The following is a 23,870-nucleotide window of genomic DNA, read 5'->3' as shown; positions in this document are numbered from 1 at the left end:
GAAAATAATAGGCTAACAGTTTTTTGTTTATCAGTAATTTATGAACTTTTTGTTACTACAACCTTCAATAAACTATTCCGACTCCTCCGCAATACTATTAGATTACCAACTTTTAAAAATCTTTGTTCAACTCAGTCAATATTTCTTGATTTCTGTTTGTTAATTTTGTTTTTCTTTTTGCATGTAATGAAAAACATTATTTTGTTGATGATTAGTAATACCAATACAAAGTTCTACATACAGTCTACAGTTATACACACACTGCTATACAGTCATACACACACTGATATGCAGTCATACACACACTGCTATACAGTCATACACACACTGCTATACAGTCATACACACACTGCTATACAGTCATACACACACTCTGCTATACAGTCATACACACACTGCTATACAGTCATACACACACTGCTATACAATCATACACAAACTGCTATACAATCGTAGATAGGTTTTTCTTGTTTCATTGCAAAGTTATGTTACTAGCTGATATAAAATTTAACATAAAAACTCATTTAACTTTGAGATGAGGTAGTCTATGACTTGTAGGTGCCGATCTATCTTGAGGTTAATGACTATTCATAAGTACCTATATGACTTGTAGGTGCCGACCTATCTTGAGAATTATGACTTCATCAGTATCTATATGACTTGTAGGTGCCGACCTATCTTGAGGATTATGACTGTTCATCAGTACCTATACCAGCAAACCTTACTGGCTACCGGTTCCCTCCAACATTAACAGACTGCAATGACACCATACTCGCTCCCCTACTTGGAAACAGAAGTTTAGGACAATGGCATTGGGCTAAGCTCTGCATGCTTATGGATGGCACCTGGAAACGCCCGCACATTCACTTTGATCATGTCGGTGCCAGCTATTTAGCCTTATACCAAACAGCGACATTTGAAGGATGGATGGAGGTGATGAGATCAGCTATTGATCGTAATGAAGCTGTAAGTAGTGAAAGCACAGAAGAACATTGAAACGTTGCATACCAACATTACCTGCAGTAGTCTCCCATCACTTAAACGTGCGTAGTCTGAAATCAGGGCTGCCTTATATATGCCATACAACCTTGCATGTTCTTTCCTTGAGCCAGAATTTAAATGTTAAAGGAATTCAACTTTTTGGGGATTTGACATCAATTCAAAGTAGAAAGAGCAAATAACATACATTTGATTTGCATTATTATAACTTATTTGTTGTAGATGGGTGGACAGCCTCGTCGGGAGTTATCTGGCCTTTGGTACTTCTACTTTGTGGTCTTCATCATTGTTGGTGCTTTTTTCACACTCAACCTCTTCATAGGTGTCATCATTGACAAGTTCAATGTACTCAAAAAAAAGGTTAGAGGTCAAAACAATAGTGATCTATTAGCCTCTCAGTGTATGGCATCTGCTATCAAATGGTGTATCTTTTAGTATGATGGAAGTTATCTCGCCATGTTTCTGACCGACACTCAAAGGCATTACTACAATACCATGAAAAAGCTAAGCAATAAAAAGCCACAAAAAACTATACGAAGGCCAAAGGTGAATGGACTTTTCTTTAACTAATTTAAATTCTTTAACTTCATAGAATATCTTTTGAACCAATCAACAAGCACTCTGGCAAGTGGTAAAGATGCACATATTAGGTGCAGCATTCTTGTTGAAATAAAGCAACTCTATACACTAATGTCTGCTAAATTTGCTAATGGTTGACCTAATCTGGCTGGTTTTATATCAGTGTTCTGTCTATTGCAGACGAAGGTGCAGGCGTTCTTCTATGATATAGCAAATGACACCAAATTTGAAATCGGCATAACATTTGTAATATTGTTAAATATGGTGGCTATGATGATAGAGTTTGAGCCACAAACTGTACACGGTGCTATGTCCCTTGAAGGAGAGTTTCTGCCCTACAGCACTTCTAATATTGACTATGCACTCCTTACAGAAGTCCTTGACATCATCAATATTGTCTTTACCGCAGTATTTGTCGTCGAAGCAGCCATTAAGATCATGGGCCTACGAGCGCATTATTTCCGCAGAGCTTGGAATGTTTTTGACTTCATTGTAGTTACTGCGTCAATCATTGGTATTTCCTTAGAGAAACTTGACCTGAGTAATGTTTTTATTTCACCAACATTATTGAGGGTCATCAGGGTATTTAGGATTGGAAGAGTTCTGAGGCTCGTAAAGGCAGCAAAAGGTATTCGAAAACTTCTATTTGCTCTCGTCATATCGCTGCCAGCACTATTTAATATCGCGACGCTTCTCTTTTTGTTTATGTTTATATTTGCCATAGTAGGCATGACTTTCTTTAGCAATGTGAGGCACAGGGGTGCCATTACAGAGACAACCAACTTTGAGACATTCGGCAGAAGCGTATTGCTGCTCTTCCGACTATCTACATCAGGGGGCTGGAATGATGTGCTCGATCCACTGATGGAAGATACGGACTGCAACAGCACACATTATATTGACAGTCTTGGCGTTCCGCAGGCCGACAGCAAAGGTGACTGCAGCAATCAGGTAGAAGCAGTCATATTTTTTATCACATATTTGTTTATTACATTTATGGTTATCATCAACATGTACATAGCAATCATTCTAGAGAACTTTGCCCAGGCGCACGAGCAGGAGGAAATAGGCATCACCGAGGATGACTTTGATATGTTTTATACCATTTGGGAAAACTACGACCCTCATGCGACTCAATTCATTAAGCTGGAGAGTCTCTCCGACTTCATAGACAAGCTAGAACCACCACTCGGTGTGCCTAAGCCCAACAGTATGGCGATAGTTTCATTCAACCTACCGATAAGGGTGGGAGACCGAGTGCACTGTCTCGACATACTCATGGCTCTCGTGAAAAGAGCACTGCTTCACACAGAACATGAAGACCAGAAAAATTTGACAGAGCAGCACAAGATGGCCAATGAGCAGCTGCAGCAACAGATTAGTGAAAAGTATAAAGAAGCCTTTCCCCATCGAGAAACAGCAGTTGTTCTCACTACAACAATGCAACGAAAAAAAGAAGACGTGGCAGCTAAAACGCTTCAAAGAGCGTGGAGAAAACATAAAATGAAGCAGAACATTTTACGTATCAGAGAGCTAGCACTTGAAACGACTTCACACGGGGGCCTTTCAAGGAGAATGAGTGAGATGTACAATAACGTAAAAGATCGAATCAGCGCGATGGGTAGTCGGCTTTCGATCAGACGTGACTCAACAAAGAGCACAAAAAGTACACAGTCGCGCAAAGATGTCACGGACATCTCAAAACACACCTAGTTAGTCTAGCAAGCAGATAGTCTTCCAGTGATCTAGCTGTCTCATGCAATCTATGTGCAAAGATATTTTTGTATAACTATTACACAAAGTGCTATTACTATGCGTACATTTTTATTACAGATATATAAATATAATTTTCATACAGTATCCGCAGGTGTACTATAGTATTTACATGTCCGTCAATGAGCAAAGAAGGACAAAGCTACTTGGCTACACTCATAAAACCTGCTGTACTGGAGAAATACTTCTCATTCGCTTCTTTTAGCTTCTGTTCAGCAGCACCAGGGTTGACGATCTCTAGACCTTGCATGGGGGTGAAGGCCACAGAGGCAGTACCAGAAATCTGCTTTCGAACTGTCGTACTACCACCCCATGTCTGCTGCTTGTTTAACTTTTGCTACAAACGTAATTGTCCAATCAGCAACAAAAAATATTGAAAAGCATTTCTGTATGAAAGGAAATGAGGAGTAATAAGAGGAATAGTCTGAGAGCATAAGCCGTGAGCAGAGCATGTGAGTGACTCAAGAAGGGTTTACAAATAAGTAGTTTAAGGAAACCTGAGTAGTTTAAGTTTGAAGCCTGCAGGACTGATTGGCATGCAATCAGTTTACATGAGATACTGATAACAGTGAGGTTAGTGTACTTTTAACTTGATTTCCCTTAACGATACCTACCAGCAAGCCGAAAAACTTTTTAATCAAATAGGTATACGCCAGCTGAACAACAAATGAGAAAACTGTACTAGGTGAAAGGCCAAGGTGATCTACCTACTACTCATGTAACTGGAACAATATTTTCAACCCAGCACTAATCAATCGCTGGTGATTATGTTCAGTCTGGTAGGAGCACTTCTCAATTCACCGGAAGTAGACAATTTGAAAGTTTAAAATCCCTCACAGAACTCTCATGTGACACATCGTTTAGGGCTATAGCTTGAGTGCGTTAAGTCAGAGATATTTTGGGATAAGACTTTTAGGTGCTGTGCAGGAGTCAAATGGTTACTCAACAAAAAAGAAAAATCAGTGTAGCTCTGAGAGGAAAGCCTTATTGACAAACAAAAAACTCTGTTGATGCGACTGAAGTCAACACATTTGCCGGTGCGACTGTGGCACACAAAACATGCCCTGATCAACTACTTGACAGTTGGTAAGATAGAAGAGACCACCTCTAATCCATATATATAAATCTCAGTGTTTGCGTGTATCTGTGATTCTGTCTATCCAGTTATAGCGATAAAAATCTTGAAATGAAAAGCTCACTTCTTGCTGGATTTGAACTCACAATGATTGCAATAGCGAGTTTGTAAACCAATCATTTAACCACAGGTCTACAAAGGTTCCTACGATTGCATGGCTCTTACTATATACTGTATACCCTTTTCCCGATTGCACATGCTAAATGACGTATTAATTGATACTTTCCGCCCCCGGGTTACGATGCCCCTGTTATAAAATTTCTTTTGCCTAACTCTATGAAATACGATGCTTTTTGTCCTCGCCATACTAGGGCAAATTTGTTTTCCGCCATACGATATCAACAAAAAATATCTCCCAAATTTAAAATTTGGCGATTGTTGTATTGATTACAACGAAATAATAAAAATGTTCGTACGCGATTCGCCAAAATACCTTCCACAATGCCGGAAATAGATACACATTGCTCGCTATTTCAGTTCAGCGTTATTCGCTATGGTAAAAACGGATTCGCAAACAGACAAGTGATAGAATTTTAGTTGCAAGTTTGAAGTTTAATAATATGCATATTAAAACTGCCTTTAAGTATTTTTCGAGTAAGCTAATTTCATTTAAGTTAGATTCAGCATTTATATTACACGTCTGTCTCATTTATGTTACACGCCTGTCTCATTTATATTACACGCCTGTCTCATTTATGTTACACGCCTGTCTCATTTATATTACACGCCTGTCTCATTTATGTTACACGTCTGTCTCATTTCTATTACACGCCTGTCTCATTTATATTACACGCCTGTCTCATTTATATTACACGCCTGTCTCATTTATATTACACGCCTGTCTCATTTATATTACACGCCTGTCTCATTTATATTACACGCCTGTCTCATTCATATTACACGTCTGTCTCATTTATATTACACGTCTGTCTCATTTATATTACACGCCTGTCTCATTTATATTACACGTCTGTCTCATTTATATTACACGTCTGTCTCATTTATATTACACGCCTGTCTCATTTATATTACACGTCTGTCTCATTTATATTACACGTCTGTCTCGAAGGTAAGAACTCTCCACAGTACGGACTGCACATAGTACATTGTAATGTTACACTTTCTTGTAGATCATAACCACTAAATATACTAACGTTATTGTAGGTAATTATAGTTACGAAGGTTAGCATCGTTTTATTACTCAATATTAATGGTGATTTTTATGATATTTACCAGGAGGTGTTTGTATTAGATAATTACTATGGGTTTCTATACCACTCTATACGATATGTTCACCTTATGATGCTAAAACTGAAATGAATTGAAAACATATCATTGTATACCAAATAATGTTTTATTGTAATCGTAGCAAAACAGATATTTAGTCATTACTTGCTAATGATTTCACATTTAAATACTTTTACAGTTTTATTTCTCCTAATTTATTTCAACAAAACACTTCTTTCATGATATGAAATTTAAAAGTTATAGTTGTTTGAAAAAGTTAGAAAACTTTTACAGTTGTTTTATTTTTTTTCTCAATTCATTTGAACTGCACAAAAAATACTTTTCTCATAATATGAAGTTTAAAAGCTTGAAAACCTTTACAGTTGTTTTATTTATTTTTAATTTAGTTGTCCTGCACAAAACCATTGCCTCATGATATGCAGAGCCGTATAGTTCCACAGAGTCCCGCGACCAACAGAAGCGTATACGGGAGCTCGCTCGATTCCAAACAAACAAGCCACGCCTACTATTTTTATATAAGTTATAATAGAAAGGCCGCAACATTAATCAACAAAAACTACTTCCATTAGCAGTCACTTTAAAATTGATTGTTGTATCATGAACCATTTGAAAGAAAACAAAATTGCCTACAAAAATCTACTAATAACGTTTTTGTAAAAACGTAAAGTAAATGCAAAAAAGAGCGGTATTGAGAGCGAGGTATGAATATTTCATTAAAGATCAGTATTTCGATCGGTTTTTTTTGGAATCGGACGTTTTTGTTTCCGGTTTTGGTCGCGTGACTCTGTAAAGCTATATGACTGACAGTACAGAGCTGTATAACCTCACAGAGTTTCGCTGCTAATAGATGCGCATATCGGAGCTCGCACGGCTCCAAACAAACACGCCGCACCCACTATTGTTTTATATAAGTTATAATGGAGAGGCCGCAACAATAACCAACACAAATTACTCCCATTGGCAGTCGCTCTAAAATTGATTGTTGTATTATACACCATTTGAAAAAGGACAAAATTTCCTACAAGAAACTACAAATGATTTCTTGTAATAAAATTAAGTAAATGCAAAAGAGTGAGATGTTGAGAGCGAGGTATGAATATTCCATTAGAGATCAGTATGTCGATCGGGTTTGTTTGGAATCAAGCGTTTTTGTTTCCGGTTTTTGGTCACGGGACTCTGTGAAACTACACGGCTCTGATGATATGTAGTTTGAAAGTTAGAATGGTAAATGTTGTTTATGTTAAATATAAAACAAACTTTCTGTCCAAAGACTTCTGATTGACCGGGCAACGCCGGGCATTCATCTAGTGTATGTATAATCTGTCAATGTCTGCTTTTCAAAAACCGTAAGGATAATAACTTGTCAACAAACCTTTGTTCATAAAATCATATTTAGAAGTTGACTTATTACACCCATGAGCAGACAACTCACCTGAATGCCTTCATATAAAACCTCAGAGCACAATTTAGATTAAGCATCAACATTGTTAGTAGTTTTATGACTGCACATTCTCCCTGATCAAGTGCGACCATAAGCTGAAACTTGAAGTCAAGAGAAATTTGTTAACTTAAAGACTGCCAACTTGACCTCTGATACACGCCCCGAGTGCACAGCAACAGACCAAACTCTGAGGCTATAGACTCACCAAGTGTATAGTATACACTACCTGCAGAGTTTTAGACACTTTAGCTTTAGTTTTTGAATCCGCTATGGGTGCTCTTAGCTTTCCTGTTGACTTCTTTCCTAAATTCCCAAGCGAAAAGCCAAGATCCTCCTGATAGGCCTCATCTTCTATCTAGAGCACCAATGAAATGATTTCAATTACAAGAAATCTTTCTCTTATACTTATCCGGTATGATACCAGATCAGATGGCTATAACATAACATAACAAGATTCATGTAACAATACGTAAAAGCAGCAAGACTGTAGAACAAGTAGAACGCTGCCAGCAGCTTATACTCAACATTCATTGAACTGATAGACTCATAGCTCTTACGTCTCCAAAGTTCATACGGTTGGCTGTCTTCCTCATCTCTGTGATTCCAAGACGCTCTTTCATCTTTCGAGCGCGTCTTCCGCCTCTCTTCTTCTTTGACACTTCAATCGGAGCCGGCAGAGCCTGAGCAACGATCGATCATGGCAGTTGTTAAAAAGAACTAATAATATCGCACAAACATAAATAAAGTGGAACAGCTAGCCGTCAGCTGAGCTAGCGAAAAGCCAATACGAGTTCCTACCTTTACAGACTTGACCGGAGGAGGCTCTTGAAGCTTTTCCAGTTTGCCTTCGATGTCCGCGAGAAAGTCAGCACCACACTTTCCATCAGGACTTTCATGGCTGGCGTCCACACGAGCTGCGAGTACCGCTTTGGCTGCAACAAGCCTGGCGGTCTTCCTCCTCATATCCTAATAGAGATGAACTCTACATATTATGTGCTACAAAACAGCTGTACACGGCTGCAGCTAGCTGTACACATTTGTAATCAGCTGTACACTCTGATAATCCATTGTAGACTAGTGCTGGGACGATATCAAAAATTCGTTTCGGTACGATATGATGGCGTAGTCAACCGATATATCGAAATATCGGTTATGTTATTCGGAGTTGTCTTACCTGGCAGAAAAAGCTGCCATGAGAGAACAACTCCTAGTGAATCTGTATACCGTATACCTAGTATAATTCTTTGAAGAATCGGGTATCAAATCGAATAGAATATCCTTCGTTTTTTTGTGACGCCATTCTATCGTTGTCTGCCATCTTTATGGGCAACTTTTATCGTTAAAAACACGAAGCTTCTGCAATTAATTATTGCAAACAATGCTTTTGTTTGCAAATTTTTTATTTTAGAATCAAAACAACACCGAAAAATACTATTAATCACGTAAACATCAACGATACTTACACAGACAGATGGTACAGACCATATTATAGTCATCTAATTATTAATAACGATCAATCTTGCCACAATCAATACTCATAGAAAATCTATTCTTCAGACCTGAACTCTTGTATATAGTATCAATCACTTTATTTTTGTATAAGTTATTCTGCATTACTTATTTGAAGCCATCATTTCATGTAAATCTTCTTGTAATTTTTACATAAATAATCTCAAACTAAACATGAATTGTTCACTACTATCTTGCATTCAGGATACTTTTACAGTTTCCATTTTATTTGATAATATGCCTGCAAATAAAGGCTTTTGGTTATTTTGTTATCAGCAAAATTAAATATTACTAACTAACATACAGCAAACAGAAAGCACTCGGTACGGTCGGTATCAGATATCGACGGTATACCGAAATATCGTAATATCGTCCCAGCACTATTGTAGACTAGTGTAATCAGTTTTATACACTTGTAGTTTGCTAGACATGGTGTACTTCTTCTATGTACCAAATAGCGACAGACAACAAATGCTGACCTCATAAACACGATGTGACAACTCACCGAAGGAACTGACTGCACCAGATCAGTATAGTATATGTAGCCGGTGTGGGGCAATACATTAGCCTGAGAGAAGCCGGCCAATGTCTTCTTTGCAGCCCCTACCACCAGGACATTGCAAGCTGGCATCTTTGCTAGGTTAGTTAGTCCACCTGCGGTGCCTATCATTTAACGACAATGCAAATGATAGCGGGAATGCTACAGCGTGAGCTGATATAGAATATTACATTAGCTACTATGTGAACTCTGCTCACTTCAAGTAGTTGAAGAACCATTCACTTCGTGTAGACAACCCATAGAATAAGACTGCTGGTGACACCGTGCGCTGAAGTAACTCTTCGAGTGTGACCAGACAGCCAAAGAGAACAGAAAGCTCCTTTTGATCGCTATGGGACATCTATGATAAATTTAATTTAGCCGTTTCCAGTAAAGCATACCCATCAGTTTTGCAGCAGTCGAGGCACCAACAATAATAGTGAGATTTGGGGCTATAAAGCTCATCCTTGACTGAACATAGGCTAAGATATGTTGTTTCATCTCATCAAGTTTGATGGCGATGTCACAAGCTTCATTCACTCTCTCCATCTCGTCCTCACTCAGCTCTTTCCTACAACCACCAACTAGTAACCTTAATCTGCTTCCAAGACTAACAAGCAGCTAATCAGATGCTATCAGCTGTCAATGCTGATAGTAACAAGAATGAATTGATGTGGCTAGACCCAAGCCTTGCATCCTGTGGAGAGCGCATAACAACAAAGTCTTCCATAAAAACGAGCTAATCGTACACAAGTTCAAGACTGTGTACAGGTCAAAATTATAGCCTTAGACCAAACGATGCGTAGGTCAAACAATGCATACGTGACAACTCTAGATCCTCACTCACACACAAGTCATAGTCTATTATGGTTAGATATTCTACAAAAAGAAATACATAAAAAGCTAGACGTAAAACAGTAACCAAAGATGCTCACCCTGTTGTTGTTGACGCAGTCACGCTCAACACCATAATTGTAGCTGAGGGTAAAAATACCTGAAGCATCTCAGTGAGCTTGGAATTTTCTAGAATATTGTTTTTTAAAATCTAAAATTACAGACTGACATGAAAAAAGTGTTTGATATCGAGATAAATATTAACAGTAAGCTGTTAGTCAAACATAGACATAGATATCGGTAAATATAAAATGTGATAATGACAAGAGAAGACAATGCAAGTAAAATGAAAATAGATTCAGAAGTCTCTATTAACACCTGTGATGAGTAGTCACAACTTAATATAAGCACAGAAAAGAATACCGCATGGAGAGAAATTTGGCACGAATAAGAGATACAGGCAACCCTGTTACTATTCATGTACATTAAAAAAACATTATGCTAGCTTGTCCTGTTTTAGCGAAGAAGAATGGCTATGCTCGGGTACTCCTGTATTTTTCACTAACAACTTCTATTTATCATGGGAATTCCTTAAGATCTACAGATGACTAAACAGGAAATAGCAAAGCTGACCTTGACAGTCTTAATGAAGTCTAAGGGTTGTTGAATAAGTGAGTCCAGCTCAGGGTAGCGTGGAAGGTAATTATCCTTGGTGTATTTGTGGATGATCCCTGCAACATCATGGTCAACTAGTGAAACCCAAAATCAATTTGAAGTTGCGGTTACATAAACTCATCTCAATGATTACTACGAACAATAAGTTGCTAGTAGCTGGTTGGACTTTAGATCATTGAACAGACACTCACCTAGTTCATCCGCTATCTCTACAGTAATTTCATTGGCCTCTACAATGACTTGATACTCAGGATCCAACTCAACAGGCCCATTTACTGGTCCTCTCTTTCCCTTTGAAAAAACTTCAATATTTTTCATGACATCTCGCAGCTTCTGACTGTCATAAAGCTTGGCGACACTTCTAACTGACTGATCCGATGAAACTGACTGCATATCTGACATGTGTTCAGTTTCCATTTCCTCGCTAATAGTCGGCAAAGTTTTCAATTGCTCCGAACCATCTACATTCATCCCTTCATCTTCAAAATCAGCCAATAGCTCATCTGATAGCGACATCCTGCCTACTGTTTGTTCCCCAACTTAGTTTTGTTGATTCTTCACAAACCTTACAATGACCTGCAACATTATTGCAGCTAAATCCAGTCAATTTACAAATTTTTGACAAAGTATTACATAGGTTATTGTTTGCTGAGCTGTCAAGAAATTAGTTTGAGGCTTACCTAGTCTGAAACATTTTATGCATGGTTGGTCAAATATGAACATGTTTTTTTTCCTTTATAAACAGATTCTGAGCTTATGTGGCAATAACTGTTTTTGTTGTTATTTCATTTGCTAAATAAACTGTGTATAACATGTCTATGTGATGAATTGTTCATGAGTAATAACTTATATAGTTTAGTTAATATGAGTAACAACTTTTTCATTACCTTACCTAAACCATACCTTGTACATTTCGCTAAGCAAAAAATGAGCATGTGTCTATTACTCGATGATTGATTAATCAATGAGAAATCCACCCCAAATCACTCAAACAAATATATTCATGTCAACATGGTATTTCACCAATTAAAATTAACTAGCTAGTAAAAACTTTCACATTATTTCTCGGTAAGTCCACAAGATTAAATTAACAATAAATAACTCTCTGGTACTTCTACTTTCAGATGAAACTCTAGTTAAGTCAATTTTGTATAGTGCTTTAAGAAATTCTTTAACAAAACAATTCTTTTTGTACACCTAAAATGAGAGTTGCTGCAAATTAATTACCGCTCAAGCAAAAAGAAATATAATTATAGATGAAGAAATATTTTGGTCAAAACCTTTGATGAACAACATTGTCCATAAAAGAAACATGAAATGAGCTTGCATGTAAATGAAGCATTCTATTCAATTTAATATAATTCTTCTTTTGCCCTACCATGTGTCAGTTTCAACTTGGGTAGCATAAAAAACAGCTACAAAGTAAAACAGTTTAATCTTTAGTCAATAATCAAACGCAAAAAGTTTACATTTCAAATAAGGGTAGCGATAGGGATAGTAATGGTTGGATGCTGCTAAGGATCACGTACAAAATATTTCCTTCAAATTCCACTAATGCAACAGCAGCCAACGAAACCACTTTTCAAACTATAAAGCAGTATGTTGATGTCATCAGCTTTGAGCATCCAGCATGACTGAGATAGAAAAAGGAGGCCCAATTATAGCATCAGTTTCAATTAAAAACAAGCTGAGCATTCAAAAAACAGTATTTACGATAGTTTAATTGAGAATTGAGGGAAGGGATTTGGTTGAAAAAAATGGTTTCAAAAAGATTGTAACAAAATTTTCCTTGACAGACAAATAAGATGTTTTATATCATTTAGAGGGTATTTTAGTTAACCAACTACTATTCTAGTTTGTCTGTTGAAATAGAAAACAAATATGAAAAGAGATAAAAAGAGATATGAAATTATCTGTAGCGCTATCTTGCTCACAGAGCAGATGTCATTGCATGTATTTAAAAACATGAGGCAAAACCACAAGTGCAAACACGCTCACTCAACGCATACTCTATGAGATGTTGGATTATATTGCATCACATAGGCAAAATCTTTCACAAGATGTAACATAGGTTTTGTTTCAAACAAACCGGTAAAACCAAATTATTTTGGACCTTCCACAATTTGGCAGAGACAGCTGAAGAATCCAATAAGACTCATGCATCTATATGAGCCTTCAAAAATAACCTGTAGACTTGAATTGGATACAGTATTCAATGGCAAATAAGAAAAATAACGACTTGTAGAGAACATACGCTCCAACAGTTTTAAACAACATTGATGGTGCATATGACTGGTCTGTCAAATGAAAGCTGCCTTATACTGTGTCCAATTGTGAGATGACAACATTAAGAGATACACATACATCAGAAAAAAGAAGCCGCCGGTGATTGCTGTCACCACATAACTCAGTGCGAGCCTGCAGATAAATCTTAAACTTAACCAAGTCATATCTGCTGAGATAGGCAAGGACTGCAAAGTCTTGGTTGGATCAAACAATTGAGACAATCTCTCTCAAACTCTCAAAGGCAAATTTCAGAGCCTATACCAACCTCTGTCTCCCAGTGCTAGAATACGCTCACGCCTTTTGCAATTTGTAAAACAAAAAACTATATACAGTCTTAAAGGTTCACTTGCAACAAAATGTCCATTAAATTTATTTGGTATCAAAAGGTTCACCGTGTTTTACTCTGCTGTGTTGTAGGTTTAAAATATGTGGAAATGTGATTACAAGCTTTTAAAAGCTCAAAAACAAACAGTTAAAAAAAGGCCGTAGGTTGGAATTCCTTTATTTTGATGACATACTCAACTCGACATGATTATTGTTTTGACACATGATGTCATCACGTGAAATGAAAGGCCAATAAAATGCTCAATATAAAACGTCTTGTAGCACTAGTTTATGACAAACACTTCGGGTTCTACCGAAAAGCCCTTACCAAATATAGATGCTCGCTACTTTACAGTTTCGTTTCAGCTTGGTCTTATCATCTTGTCATAATCTGATCATTTAACCCATATTTCTGGCCAAATGGCGCAAACAATTTCCGCAGCATTTTTCGACCATTACAGTTGACCAACAGGCTCCTCATGTTTATCTGAGAACCTAATATGCAACCCTCGAGCTCAGGTTAAAAAATTAAACCGATTTTTAGGCTAGGTTTTGAGATATCAGTGGTCAAAGTGACAGCATTACAATAATAATGAAATAAGCGCGTAAGGACAACAGACATGGTTTTATTGAATGCGTGAAGTATATTTGAGAAAATATTTCGACGAATGAAATTGTATGAAAGTGTAAACGGAAGCACGTCGTGTTCAACTACATCACATTTGAGCTGTTTTGAGAGGGATTCCAACCTATGGCGTTTTCGTGATGGCTGTGATTAATTGTTCGTTTTTGAGCTTTTTTAAGAGCTTGTATTCACATTTCCACATATTTTAACCTATGTGCTCTGCAATTTGGTTAAAAAAATGTTTTCAAAAAGATTGTAACAAAATTTTCACACAGCATAGTAAAACATGGTGAACCTTTTGATACCAAATAACTGTAATGTGAATTTTGTTGCAAGTCAATCTTTAAAATGCTAAACAATACGACTGTATGTTTTATTAAAAGGCTAAAGGGAAGAAATAGTCTAACAGAGGAAGTGGTGAGTTATGTTTGCAGCCCTTGCATACAAAACCTAAAAATAACAGATTGCTACACTTAACGAAAATATTATCAAATTGAAATCACAATACAATCTTTGCATCAACAAACAATGGACTTGTGAAAATACAGCAATGATTTCACTCGTTGCCATCAAATCATGCATGATCTTGAAAGCTATTCCAAAAGCCTCTCATTCATGGCCAACAAAAACTTAAATAAGACTATTGACAGCTTCGATTTTTAGAATCCAAAATAAAATTTAATGATGAACCCCTTTAAGCTCTATAATGTGAACACAGAGAGCACTAAAGCTATCGGAGTGCTAATCCAATGGCGAAAAGGTATGAAAATTGAGGTTTAAAAAACACAGGAAAATGTTATTTATCCGGATGCAAATTGTTCAATATTGTCGCAAATCATTGTAAGTTTTTTAACTGGAAACAACAAGCCCTTCTATCAACTGAAACGAGAACAAGGAGTCACAAAACCTCCCATAAAACTTATTACTGCAAGCGGTTTTCACACAGAAAATCTTCGTGAGTGTGCCAACATTTTAAATGAATTTTTTAGTTCTCAGTTTTGCAAACAACACATACTTGATGTAGCAGACTATAGTCACACAGGATCATCAAAACAAAACGAAATCTCCGTTGATGGAGTTTTCCAACTACTCAAATCTCTCAAAAATGGAAACTCTCCCGGTTCTGATAAAATCCGTAAGGAGTACCTGATTATTGACCCTGTTATGACAGCTAAATGTTTGACGGCTATATTTCACGATGTTAGCACATGTCACTTCCTTGCACAAACACGAACCAACTGATCAACCAAACAATTACAGACCTATTTCTTTAATTAACATATCATGCAAAATACTGGAACATATTGTACTGCATTATCTTAGTATAATACTTGACAAAGTCTTGTACAATCGACAACATGGTGTCAGAAAGGGCTTGTCTTGTGAAACCCAACTATGCAGAACTTATCACGAAATAGCCAAGCATATAGACAAAGGCAATACGATTCACGTCTTAGTTTTAGACTTTGCAAATGCCTTTGATAAAGTTCCCCATGAACTTCTGATGCAGAAAATATCAAAGCTTCCAGACATAAGTAACTAAATATTGATGTGGATTCACGATTTCCTCTTGAACCGCAAACAAAAAGTGATGATCAAGAGTATACTATCCAACGAACTACCAGTAACCTCAGGTGTATCACAAGGGTCTGTTCTCGGATTAATCTTGTTTCTAATATACATCTTTGGCCTTCCAAAGGCAGTCACTGTAGCACCAGTCAGTTTGCTGATGATACACTACTTTACCAGCCAGTCAACAATGATCAAGAAAAAAATTGTTTCAAACTAATATAAAATCTTTACAAAACTGGGATCTGACATGGTGTATGTTGTTTAACATTAATAAGTGTTCTGTGTTAGTTTTTAACTCCACTCATTCCTGTCATTCCTCTCCACAATCTGATTACCTACTTAATGACACAACTCTTGAAGTAGTTCAAGAGACAAAATATCTAGGGGTGGTATTACAATCCAATCTGAAATTCAACAACCATATACAATCCATGGACTCGAAAGCTAAGCGCCAGTTAGGCATGCTCAAGCATCCTCTTTATGCTGTTCCTGAAAAAGCGCGTCTTCTGACTTACCCTAGTCTCTGCAGACCGTATCTAGAATATGCTGCAGCAGTTTGGAATACTTCACTTGAATATTTAAAAAATGACATTGAAATGGTGCAGCACAACGCAATAAGATCCATGTCAGCTGAAAGGTAGGGAAAGCATCACTGAAGCTCACAATAACTTGCAACTAGATACGCTTGCTGACAGACGTACCAAAATCAGACACGTAGTATTAATGAGAAATCTACCAAGAGAAGAAAATCACACATTCCTGTCTAGTGCATACGAGTTGAAGAATGTCGAACCGGACAGCATGCCAAACACCAGGACCGTATCCTCCTATACTGCAGCTACTGCCATGGCAGTACCATTTTTTGAGGCCCAAAATCCCGGATTTGATGTCATTTTTACTTGATTTTAACCCTTTGGCTGGGGAAACGAAATTATGTCGCTTTCGGTAGACGTTTATAAAGCTGTCGCCTAGTAACGTAAAACAAAGGATATGCACGCTAGTAAGTTTTGAATATAATCAACAAGATATGTTTCGATGAATTGAAAAGTGAAACGATTATCTGAGAGGCATTGCTTTGTGCTAAAAGCTAAAGAATTTGCGCCTCTTTGGAGAAGAATAAAAGTTGGGATAACCAATCAACATCGGCTCGACCTTCAAAACGGTAAAATAAAAAATTTGACCCTGCGATCGTTTGATTTTTTGTCTGATCAGAATAAAAATAATTCAGATGATAGAAGTGATGTAAACTGTTTGGACTTTTAATATACTTGGAATATACAGAGAAAAACGATCGTTATGGTTGCTCACACGGCTACGTTATAGCGTTGGACTCTACCAAAAGGAATGCATCCAGGCATTTCCTACAGGGATAATTGTACATGGTTGCACGTGTAGTTTTTTTGTTGTAGTAGATATGTAAATAAATGTTTGTGTACAAAATGTTTTGTTCAAATAAATTAATTGAAGTTTGAGCTATGCAAGTTCATAAAATACCGATTTTCAAAAATAAATTACATGACTTACACGACGGTGTTTTTGCAGAATTTTAACCTAACCAAAGATTTAATAAATCTTTAAAAAGCTGAAGAAACACAAAATTTTCACTTATGGGTGCCACCATTTTGAATCAGTATCTGTGGTAACAACACTAAGTCACGCCCTTCGCGAGAGGCATTATTGATGTCTAAATTATCCCATTCATCACCAAGTGTGTTTTTTGCAAATACAACTGCAACCCAAAGAGATCATTGATTGAGCACACCGTTGAACTACGAGCTGCGTGTGGGTTATTCGAGCAATGTACTAAAGAAGTTGATTAAGAATTGATTTCAGAACCAGCACCGCGATCTTCATAATGGCAGAAGCAGGTGAACCACAGAAAGCTCCGAAGAGAAAGACGATAGGTCCTCTAGATAGACTCTTCAGCAGAAGGTAGGTGGACTGGCTGACTTAATAAGACTAGTCAGTGTGTGAGTGTCTGTGACCCCTGTCCATCCGGACTAATGCAATGTGAAATTACTGAGATGGATATCAGTTTTTCTATCATTTATCATGTACTGAGAGCTAACTGACTTGTTGACAGTAACTGAGACCTACCAATACTTTCCAACTCTACTAACCATCAACCATGCATATCTGATAGATGTATGTTGTCAGCAAGTGTCAATCCAGTTAAAACTTCATTGATTGGCTCTACTGACATTTTTCTATCCACTTCTAAGTTTTTCTAAGTTCATTCTCCTTTCATTTCATGTAGGAAGAAAACAGATAGTTATAATGTAGCTGCTGCAACAGAATCAGAACCTATGTCTAGTACTGGTGACAGTTATAAAAGCATTGATGAAGAAGCCACCACAGCACCTGTCAACTCAGAGGCAGAACAATCAAGCAATGAGCCAGTTAATCCAGTTGAAGGTAACATTAAATCACATTGTCTTGTATCCCACTCAAAGACAGTAAATGAATCTCTTTGTTCTATAAATCATTGGAACCTTTATGAAAATTAGCAATTGAGATCTTTAATAGTTTGTTTGTCTATTGCTAGTATGTAGTATGATTATGATGAGTGCTGATCAAACAAAATCAGCCCCCTAGCATTATTAATTTCTTTGTTTCTAGACCAGAATTACATTCAGTACCATCCACCACCGAGTTTCCAAGTTTCCGATGAGAAGACAGAGCTCCAGAAACAAATCCTTTCAACACAAGTGGTTGACTATGTTTCCATGGCTTCATTATGATATTAGACACGACTTGGTTTTTTGTGATATTTGCATTAGAGCAACCAAACTGAGTAAGTTGAACAATCATATTGGCCTGCAAACCCTTGCTACCATCGATCCTCCCACTACTCATACTGAGTGCCATACTACAGAAATGGTGATCTGTGCATGTATTTAAATACCTGCTAGCTTTTTCCCGGTGGACAAATTATTTATGTGCCCATACATTCTGCGTTACCCATATTTTCAAGTCACTTAGAATTTCAGCTAACAATGTGGTACATTCATGTCAATAGCATTTTATTTCTAACTCATCATCAGCATGAGTTTTCAATTGTTCACGAAATAATATTTATTTACCAGCAGACTATCTCAGATTCACTAATCAGCAACAACCAGCCCATACCAATGTTGGTTATAGTAGATGGAATGAAGGAAAGGTGAATTTCACAGCTCATGCCAATTCTTCTGTTCACAAAGAAGCATCTCTGAAACTTTCTAGCCAACCAAGAGTCAATGAAGTTCTTGATTGAAGGTTGTCAGCTGCTAAGTCTAATAACAGAAAGCAACTTGGAGAAGTTATTCGGGCGCTCAAGCTGCTAGCAAGACAGAATATTGTTATCAGAGGTATGATTAAGTTATAAGTTAGTGTCCTATATTGTTTTTTACTCATGTAAAGTACCCATGTGTTGATGGCGTCACATATTTTCATCTTACGTCCTTATTGTGTTTCATAATGAACCAAAGAAGGCGGATATTTCAATAATGTGTGTAATGCAATAACTATCTGCAGGTTCTACTGTTATGACCTCATCTACACAGACTGAGAGTGAGCCTAATGGAAACCTTACACAGCTGCTGAGATGCATGTCTATGACAGACAGCTCTTTGAAAGAGTGGCTCAATGGAAGAGTCACATGGACTTTCCCCACTTGTCAGAATGATCTCTTTGATATAATGGCTAGTAGAGTAATGAGACAACTAAGAGATAAAATCAAGTCTAGTGGCTTTCATACTATCATGATGGATGAAAGTCCAGATAGCGCTAACAGAGAGCAATCTGTCTTCTGTATGAGGTAATTGGTTTTCTTTCATACCCATTGTATTTTATTAATTTTTTTTGTTCATCCGTTTTGGCATACCCTAGGACACTTATATTTCGCTAGTATTTAGTTTCGTGAGTAGCATACAGAGTAAAATTTCGCTGCAATTTAATTTCGCAGCTCTGATGAGTGCAAAAATATTGATGTGAAAATAAATGCAGTGGAACAAACATAAATAGATTGCTCAGATTCAGTTCACCGATAAAAAAAATTCAATTTGGGACTAGTTTGTAATTGTGAACCGCAGGTAGAATGGTGTGGGCGAGGTCGATAATGCAACTTGATCGCTTGCTGTTATTTGTTTCTTGGACTATCAATGAACAAAGCTATTTAATTTCGCGTTTTCACTCGTTCGTTATGATAGTTTAGTACATGAAATTTTTGCGAGAGGATGACTCTGCGAAAACGCGAGAGTTAGATGAGGCAAATACATAAGTGTCCTAGGGTAGGCATGTATGATGTTAGATCAAACTTGATCCGTCTTTTGCGGAGTTGTCTGTCCACATATGTGACTGCCCTGAGGGCGAAGCCCGCAGACAACTCTATAAAATGATAGTGAGATGGTTCAGGCACTGATCTAGTATGATGTCATCTCTTTTGATTTGATTCCATTATGTTATTTTTAGATGGGTTGACAAAGACATCTTAGCTCATGAGGACTTTCTTGGCCTATATAATGTAAACCAAACAGATGCAGAGAGTTTATTCAAGACTATCATAGATGTACTAAGGAGATTCGATCTACCTTTAGAAAATCTGAGGGGCTAGTGTTATGATGGCGCATCAGTGATGTCAGGCAAGAATGCTGGTGTCTCAACAAAAGTTTTAAAGGTGAGATAATCATTAAAAGTTATTTATAGCTGTTTTGGCTTTTTATAACACTTTTTTGTAGTCTCAACTCTGGTTTGCAACAACCCAATACACTCTCAACATCTTAGCCATTCATCAATATGTGTTCCAGGTTAATCCAAAGGCAGTTTACCTACACTGCTATGCCCACTCCTTAAACCTAGCTGTACAGGATACTACTAAACAGTGCACTATCATAAGAGATGCAATGGACATTACCGAAATCACGAAACTTGTCAAAGCCAATCCAAAGAGAGAAGCGTGGTTAGAGAAGCTCAAGATTGAGCAAGGAACAGGTTCGACCATCTCACCAAAAGTGCAGGTTTTCACAAACAAGGCAAGTGCAAATATTGTACAAGGTTGGTATATATGTTGAGGCCACAATGCACAGCAAACTTGTGTTAGTAGATACAATGGCTAAGCTTAATTATTCCAGTAATGACAGAAGGGTATTTGGCTGAGTACTAAGTTAAGGCACATCTACATTGTATGGCATAGGTTCTAGATGCATCATAGCAAACCAATGTTTACTTTCAGGTGGACTGTACGAGCCTCCACAATAAGAAGTTTGCTATGTAACTTTAAGGCAATCATGTGTTTATGCGAGGAAGTTTCTGAAGAAACAACAGACAGTGACACTCGTGCCAAGGTCTTCGGGTTGCTGTCTAAGATGAGAATATAGTTTTCTGTTTGGTAAGGTTTTATTTCCCAAAAAAATTTCTTAGTATTTCTTATTTGCAAAGTCTTTTTGGTATGTTAAATTGTATCTTAGTCTGATCTTCATGTTTTGACTATTCATAGTCAAAAACTAGCCATGGCACTTGGCTTTGGGGAGTCTAAGTTTTTTGGCTAGTCTTGGACCATTCATAATGTCTGTCAATACTGAAGCTTCGCATTTAACTAATTGTTACTTTGTAGGCCTTGTACCGGCAGAGAATGTCTATGGCATCACTGATATACTCAACAAAACTCTGCAAACAGAAAGTCTCACAGCCAGTGAAGCTAGAAAACATGCCCTGTCGGTCGTGACTATGCTGACAAGTATGAGGGATGAAGATGAGTTCTCCAGATTATTAAGTGATGTTGAAAAGAGAGAGAGAGATGTTTGGTAGATTTTAATTTTTAGTTTTGCTGTCTCTGTCACATATTTACCTACAAAAAACATTCATGTTATTGATCATCTTCGGATATGGAGTTACCATACCTTGAACCTGAGCAGTCTGAGATAGGACAACTCTCAATCAAAACAGTGCGGAACCAATATTGAACATTAATATATTAGTGATGTTCTCAACTCAATGTTATTCTACAGACGTTTCAAAACCAGTTCAGCCAAGACGAAGAAAGAGCCCTATAAGATACGACCCAAACAATGGCTCAGGAAGAGAGTTGTCAATTGGGGACAGGTACAACGGCCTCTTTTTTGAGGTGATAGATCATGCTATCCATAAAATTAAAGAAAGGTTCACTCTGGAGGGCATTAGTAAGCAAATCACACTTGAAACCTTAGTATACAAGGCAAGCAACAACCAGCCGTATGTTGAGGAATTGGAAGAAACACTCAGATTCTATGGTGATGATTTCCAGTCAGATGTGTTACCATGTGAGCTTGAGATGCTGCGACTTTCCAACACCCCAATCAAATCAGCCAGTGACTTTTTTGTATGGATAAGAAGGTCTTGTGCAATGTACCTACAGTTAGCAATGGTTGCTAGACTGTTGCTACTGATGCCAGCCAGCAATGCTGCACCAGAAAGATCATTCGGCGCTATGAACCGGGTTTTGACTGCCATAAGGGCCTCTATGGGTCAAAAAAGACTGAACAATTTACTAATACTACATGTGCACAATGATCTAACTGATAAGCTAGACATACAAGCTATCATTGACACTTTCAAACACTCCCACAGCGGAAGATCTTCCCTCTTTTAAATTAATTCTAACTAAATATTTGTGTAAATGACTCAGTTTACTTATTCTACTACTTGCTCAGTATTATAGGTTATAGTATAAGGGCATTATTTTTTACATGGTGCTCTAGTAATTTTACTTTTTAACTCTACAATATTATTTAATTCAATTATTTCATAGAAGACTACTCGTCTCCTACACCATTCAGCATTGTACCCATTAATAATTCCACCTCATGCTAGCTGTGGCCAACCCCTTTAGCAGCTTTCATTCACATTATATTTTTAATAAGCGTTGTTAAAGACAATCTCAATAAACAGTTTCATATTTAGAAAACAGTGGTTTATAATGTCAAATTTGCTGTTAGAACATGTGCCTCATCAGGAGCCAAGTGTGCTAGATTTGCACCATTTTGACTAGTTAAACTAAAAAATTTCACGGGGGAGAACTCCCCTCCCCTGACCCCCACAGAGAGGGCGCTCGGCACTCCTTTCAGACTCTCCCCGCAGTGCTATTTTTCAAACAGGTGGATACAGCCCTGCCAAACACTAGAGCAGCTACAAGAGGAGATCCACCAACAATGTACGCAAAAAACATCGGTATAGCACAACAGCTTCCTACTGAGAGCAGTTCGTGAACTAAAAACCAAGCTAACAAATCACAGCTAACACATGTACATAACACAGCCCAAAACACAGCTAACTTACAATTAACCGACAATAACCTAGAACAGTATAATACATTATAAATTCTGACATTCTATTGTTTTTTCTTCTAGTTGTATAATAAGGCAACAATTTTGATATACAAATGCTGGTTAAAGACTAAAATTATCTGAGGCGCACCATTTGTTTTTACTCTAGTGCGTACTAATGAAGAAAAGAGAGAGTCATTAGATTAGTTACAGTGATTTATAGTGTGGGAACTCAGTCGTGGGATATGTATGGCATTTTATGATACAACTAAAACTGGATTAAAAATTTGTCTCAGACAAAAAGAGCTATTTTATCAAATACAGTAAGGTTAATAACCAATAACCCTTTTAATTGTCTAATTGTCTTTACGTAGACGTAAACTTCGGCAGCGCGCGAGTGAAATGTAACGAAATTATATGAATTAATCATAAACGAAAAGCTGGAGTCGTTACGAGTATTAGAAGCTCGCCTGTGTACCAAAAGCTAGTAAAGTCTCATATGCGTCTTGCTATACTTGGCTGTCAATTGTTCTAACTTAAACTAATTAACTTGGAAATTTTTGCTGATTACCGGCTTAGCACGCTTCTGAAAAATGCTTTTGTCAGTTTGTCCAGTGCATGTATTTCTGATTAAATCATACTATTGGTTGAGACCTTTGTACATTTAGTACTTTACAAAAAGAATCTATACAGAAGTTAAATCAGTAACGCGTAGGATCGATCGCTATCATATGCTATACAAATCATATGCTATTTTATGAAAAAGAAATTATTGTAAAGCAGCGATAAGATATAATCCATGAAGTGAACCTTCCTTATAAAATATATCACTGGCCTGTGGCTCTTTCACACGTTTGCGAGTTTTATTATGAGTTATAAAAATGCACAAACAAGTATCTATAAGTAGATTGTGCTAAAACTGCGCACAATTTAGTACAATCTGTCTGTCAGGCCCACACTAAAGGCTTGAAAGACAAGTTAGAGACCATTCAAATGAGGCGTGTAAGGGAATGTTTAGACTGTGTCTTATGGATAGTGTTACGAATTGTATG

General features: G+C 37.3%; 3 protein-coding genes across 3 annotated transcripts in view; 2 read left to right on the top strand and 1 right to left on the bottom strand.

The window, feature by feature from the left end:
• LOC137391796 (sodium channel protein 1 brain-like) overlaps positions 1-3,291 on the top strand; it is a 38,675-nt gene extending 35,384 nt beyond the window's left edge. The window contains exons 23-26 of the mRNA XM_068078335.1: positions 667-966; positions 1,222-1,359; positions 1,435-1,545; positions 1,759-3,291. Coding sequence (XP_067934436.1) covers positions 667-966; positions 1,222-1,359; positions 1,435-1,545; positions 1,759-3,291 — 2,082 coding nt within the window. The remainder of the gene's footprint in view (positions 1-666; positions 967-1,221; positions 1,360-1,434; positions 1,546-1,758) is intronic.
• A 100-nt stretch (positions 3,292-3,391) lies between these two features.
• LOC137398630 (U4/U6 small nuclear ribonucleoprotein Prp31-like) lies at positions 3,392-11,308 on the bottom strand. The gene is made up of 9 exons (XM_068084811.1): positions 10,923-11,308; positions 10,690-10,787; positions 10,158-10,267; positions 9,624-9,793; positions 9,190-9,347; positions 7,974-8,141; positions 7,733-7,855; positions 7,402-7,530; positions 3,392-3,688 (listed from the first exon to the last, which is right to left on the bottom strand). Exons 1-9 carry the CDS (start codon positions 11,245-11,247, stop codon positions 3,494-3,496), a joined length of 1,476 nt encoding a protein of 491 aa, XP_067940912.1. The 5' UTR covers positions 11,248-11,308; the 3' UTR covers positions 3,392-3,493.
• An 8,845-nt stretch (positions 11,309-20,153) lies between these two features.
• Positions 20,154-22,145, top strand: LOC137391788 (uncharacterized). The gene is made up of 4 exons (XM_068078324.1): positions 20,154-20,195; positions 20,326-20,572; positions 21,132-21,254; positions 21,526-22,145. The coding sequence occupies exons 1-4, from the start codon at positions 20,154-20,156 to the stop codon at positions 22,143-22,145; spliced, it is 1,032 nt and encodes a 343-aa protein (XP_067934425.1).
• The last annotated feature ends 1,725 nt before the right edge of the window (positions 22,146-23,870 follow it).

This window comes from Watersipora subatra, chromosome 1 (genome assembly GCF_963576615.1).
Source record: "Watersipora subatra chromosome 1, tzWatSuba1.1, whole genome shotgun sequence".
Taxonomy (NCBI): domain Eukaryota; kingdom Metazoa; phylum Bryozoa; class Gymnolaemata; order Cheilostomatida; family Watersiporidae; genus Watersipora; species Watersipora subatra.
This window is presented reverse-complemented; position numbering and strand designations above follow the sequence as displayed.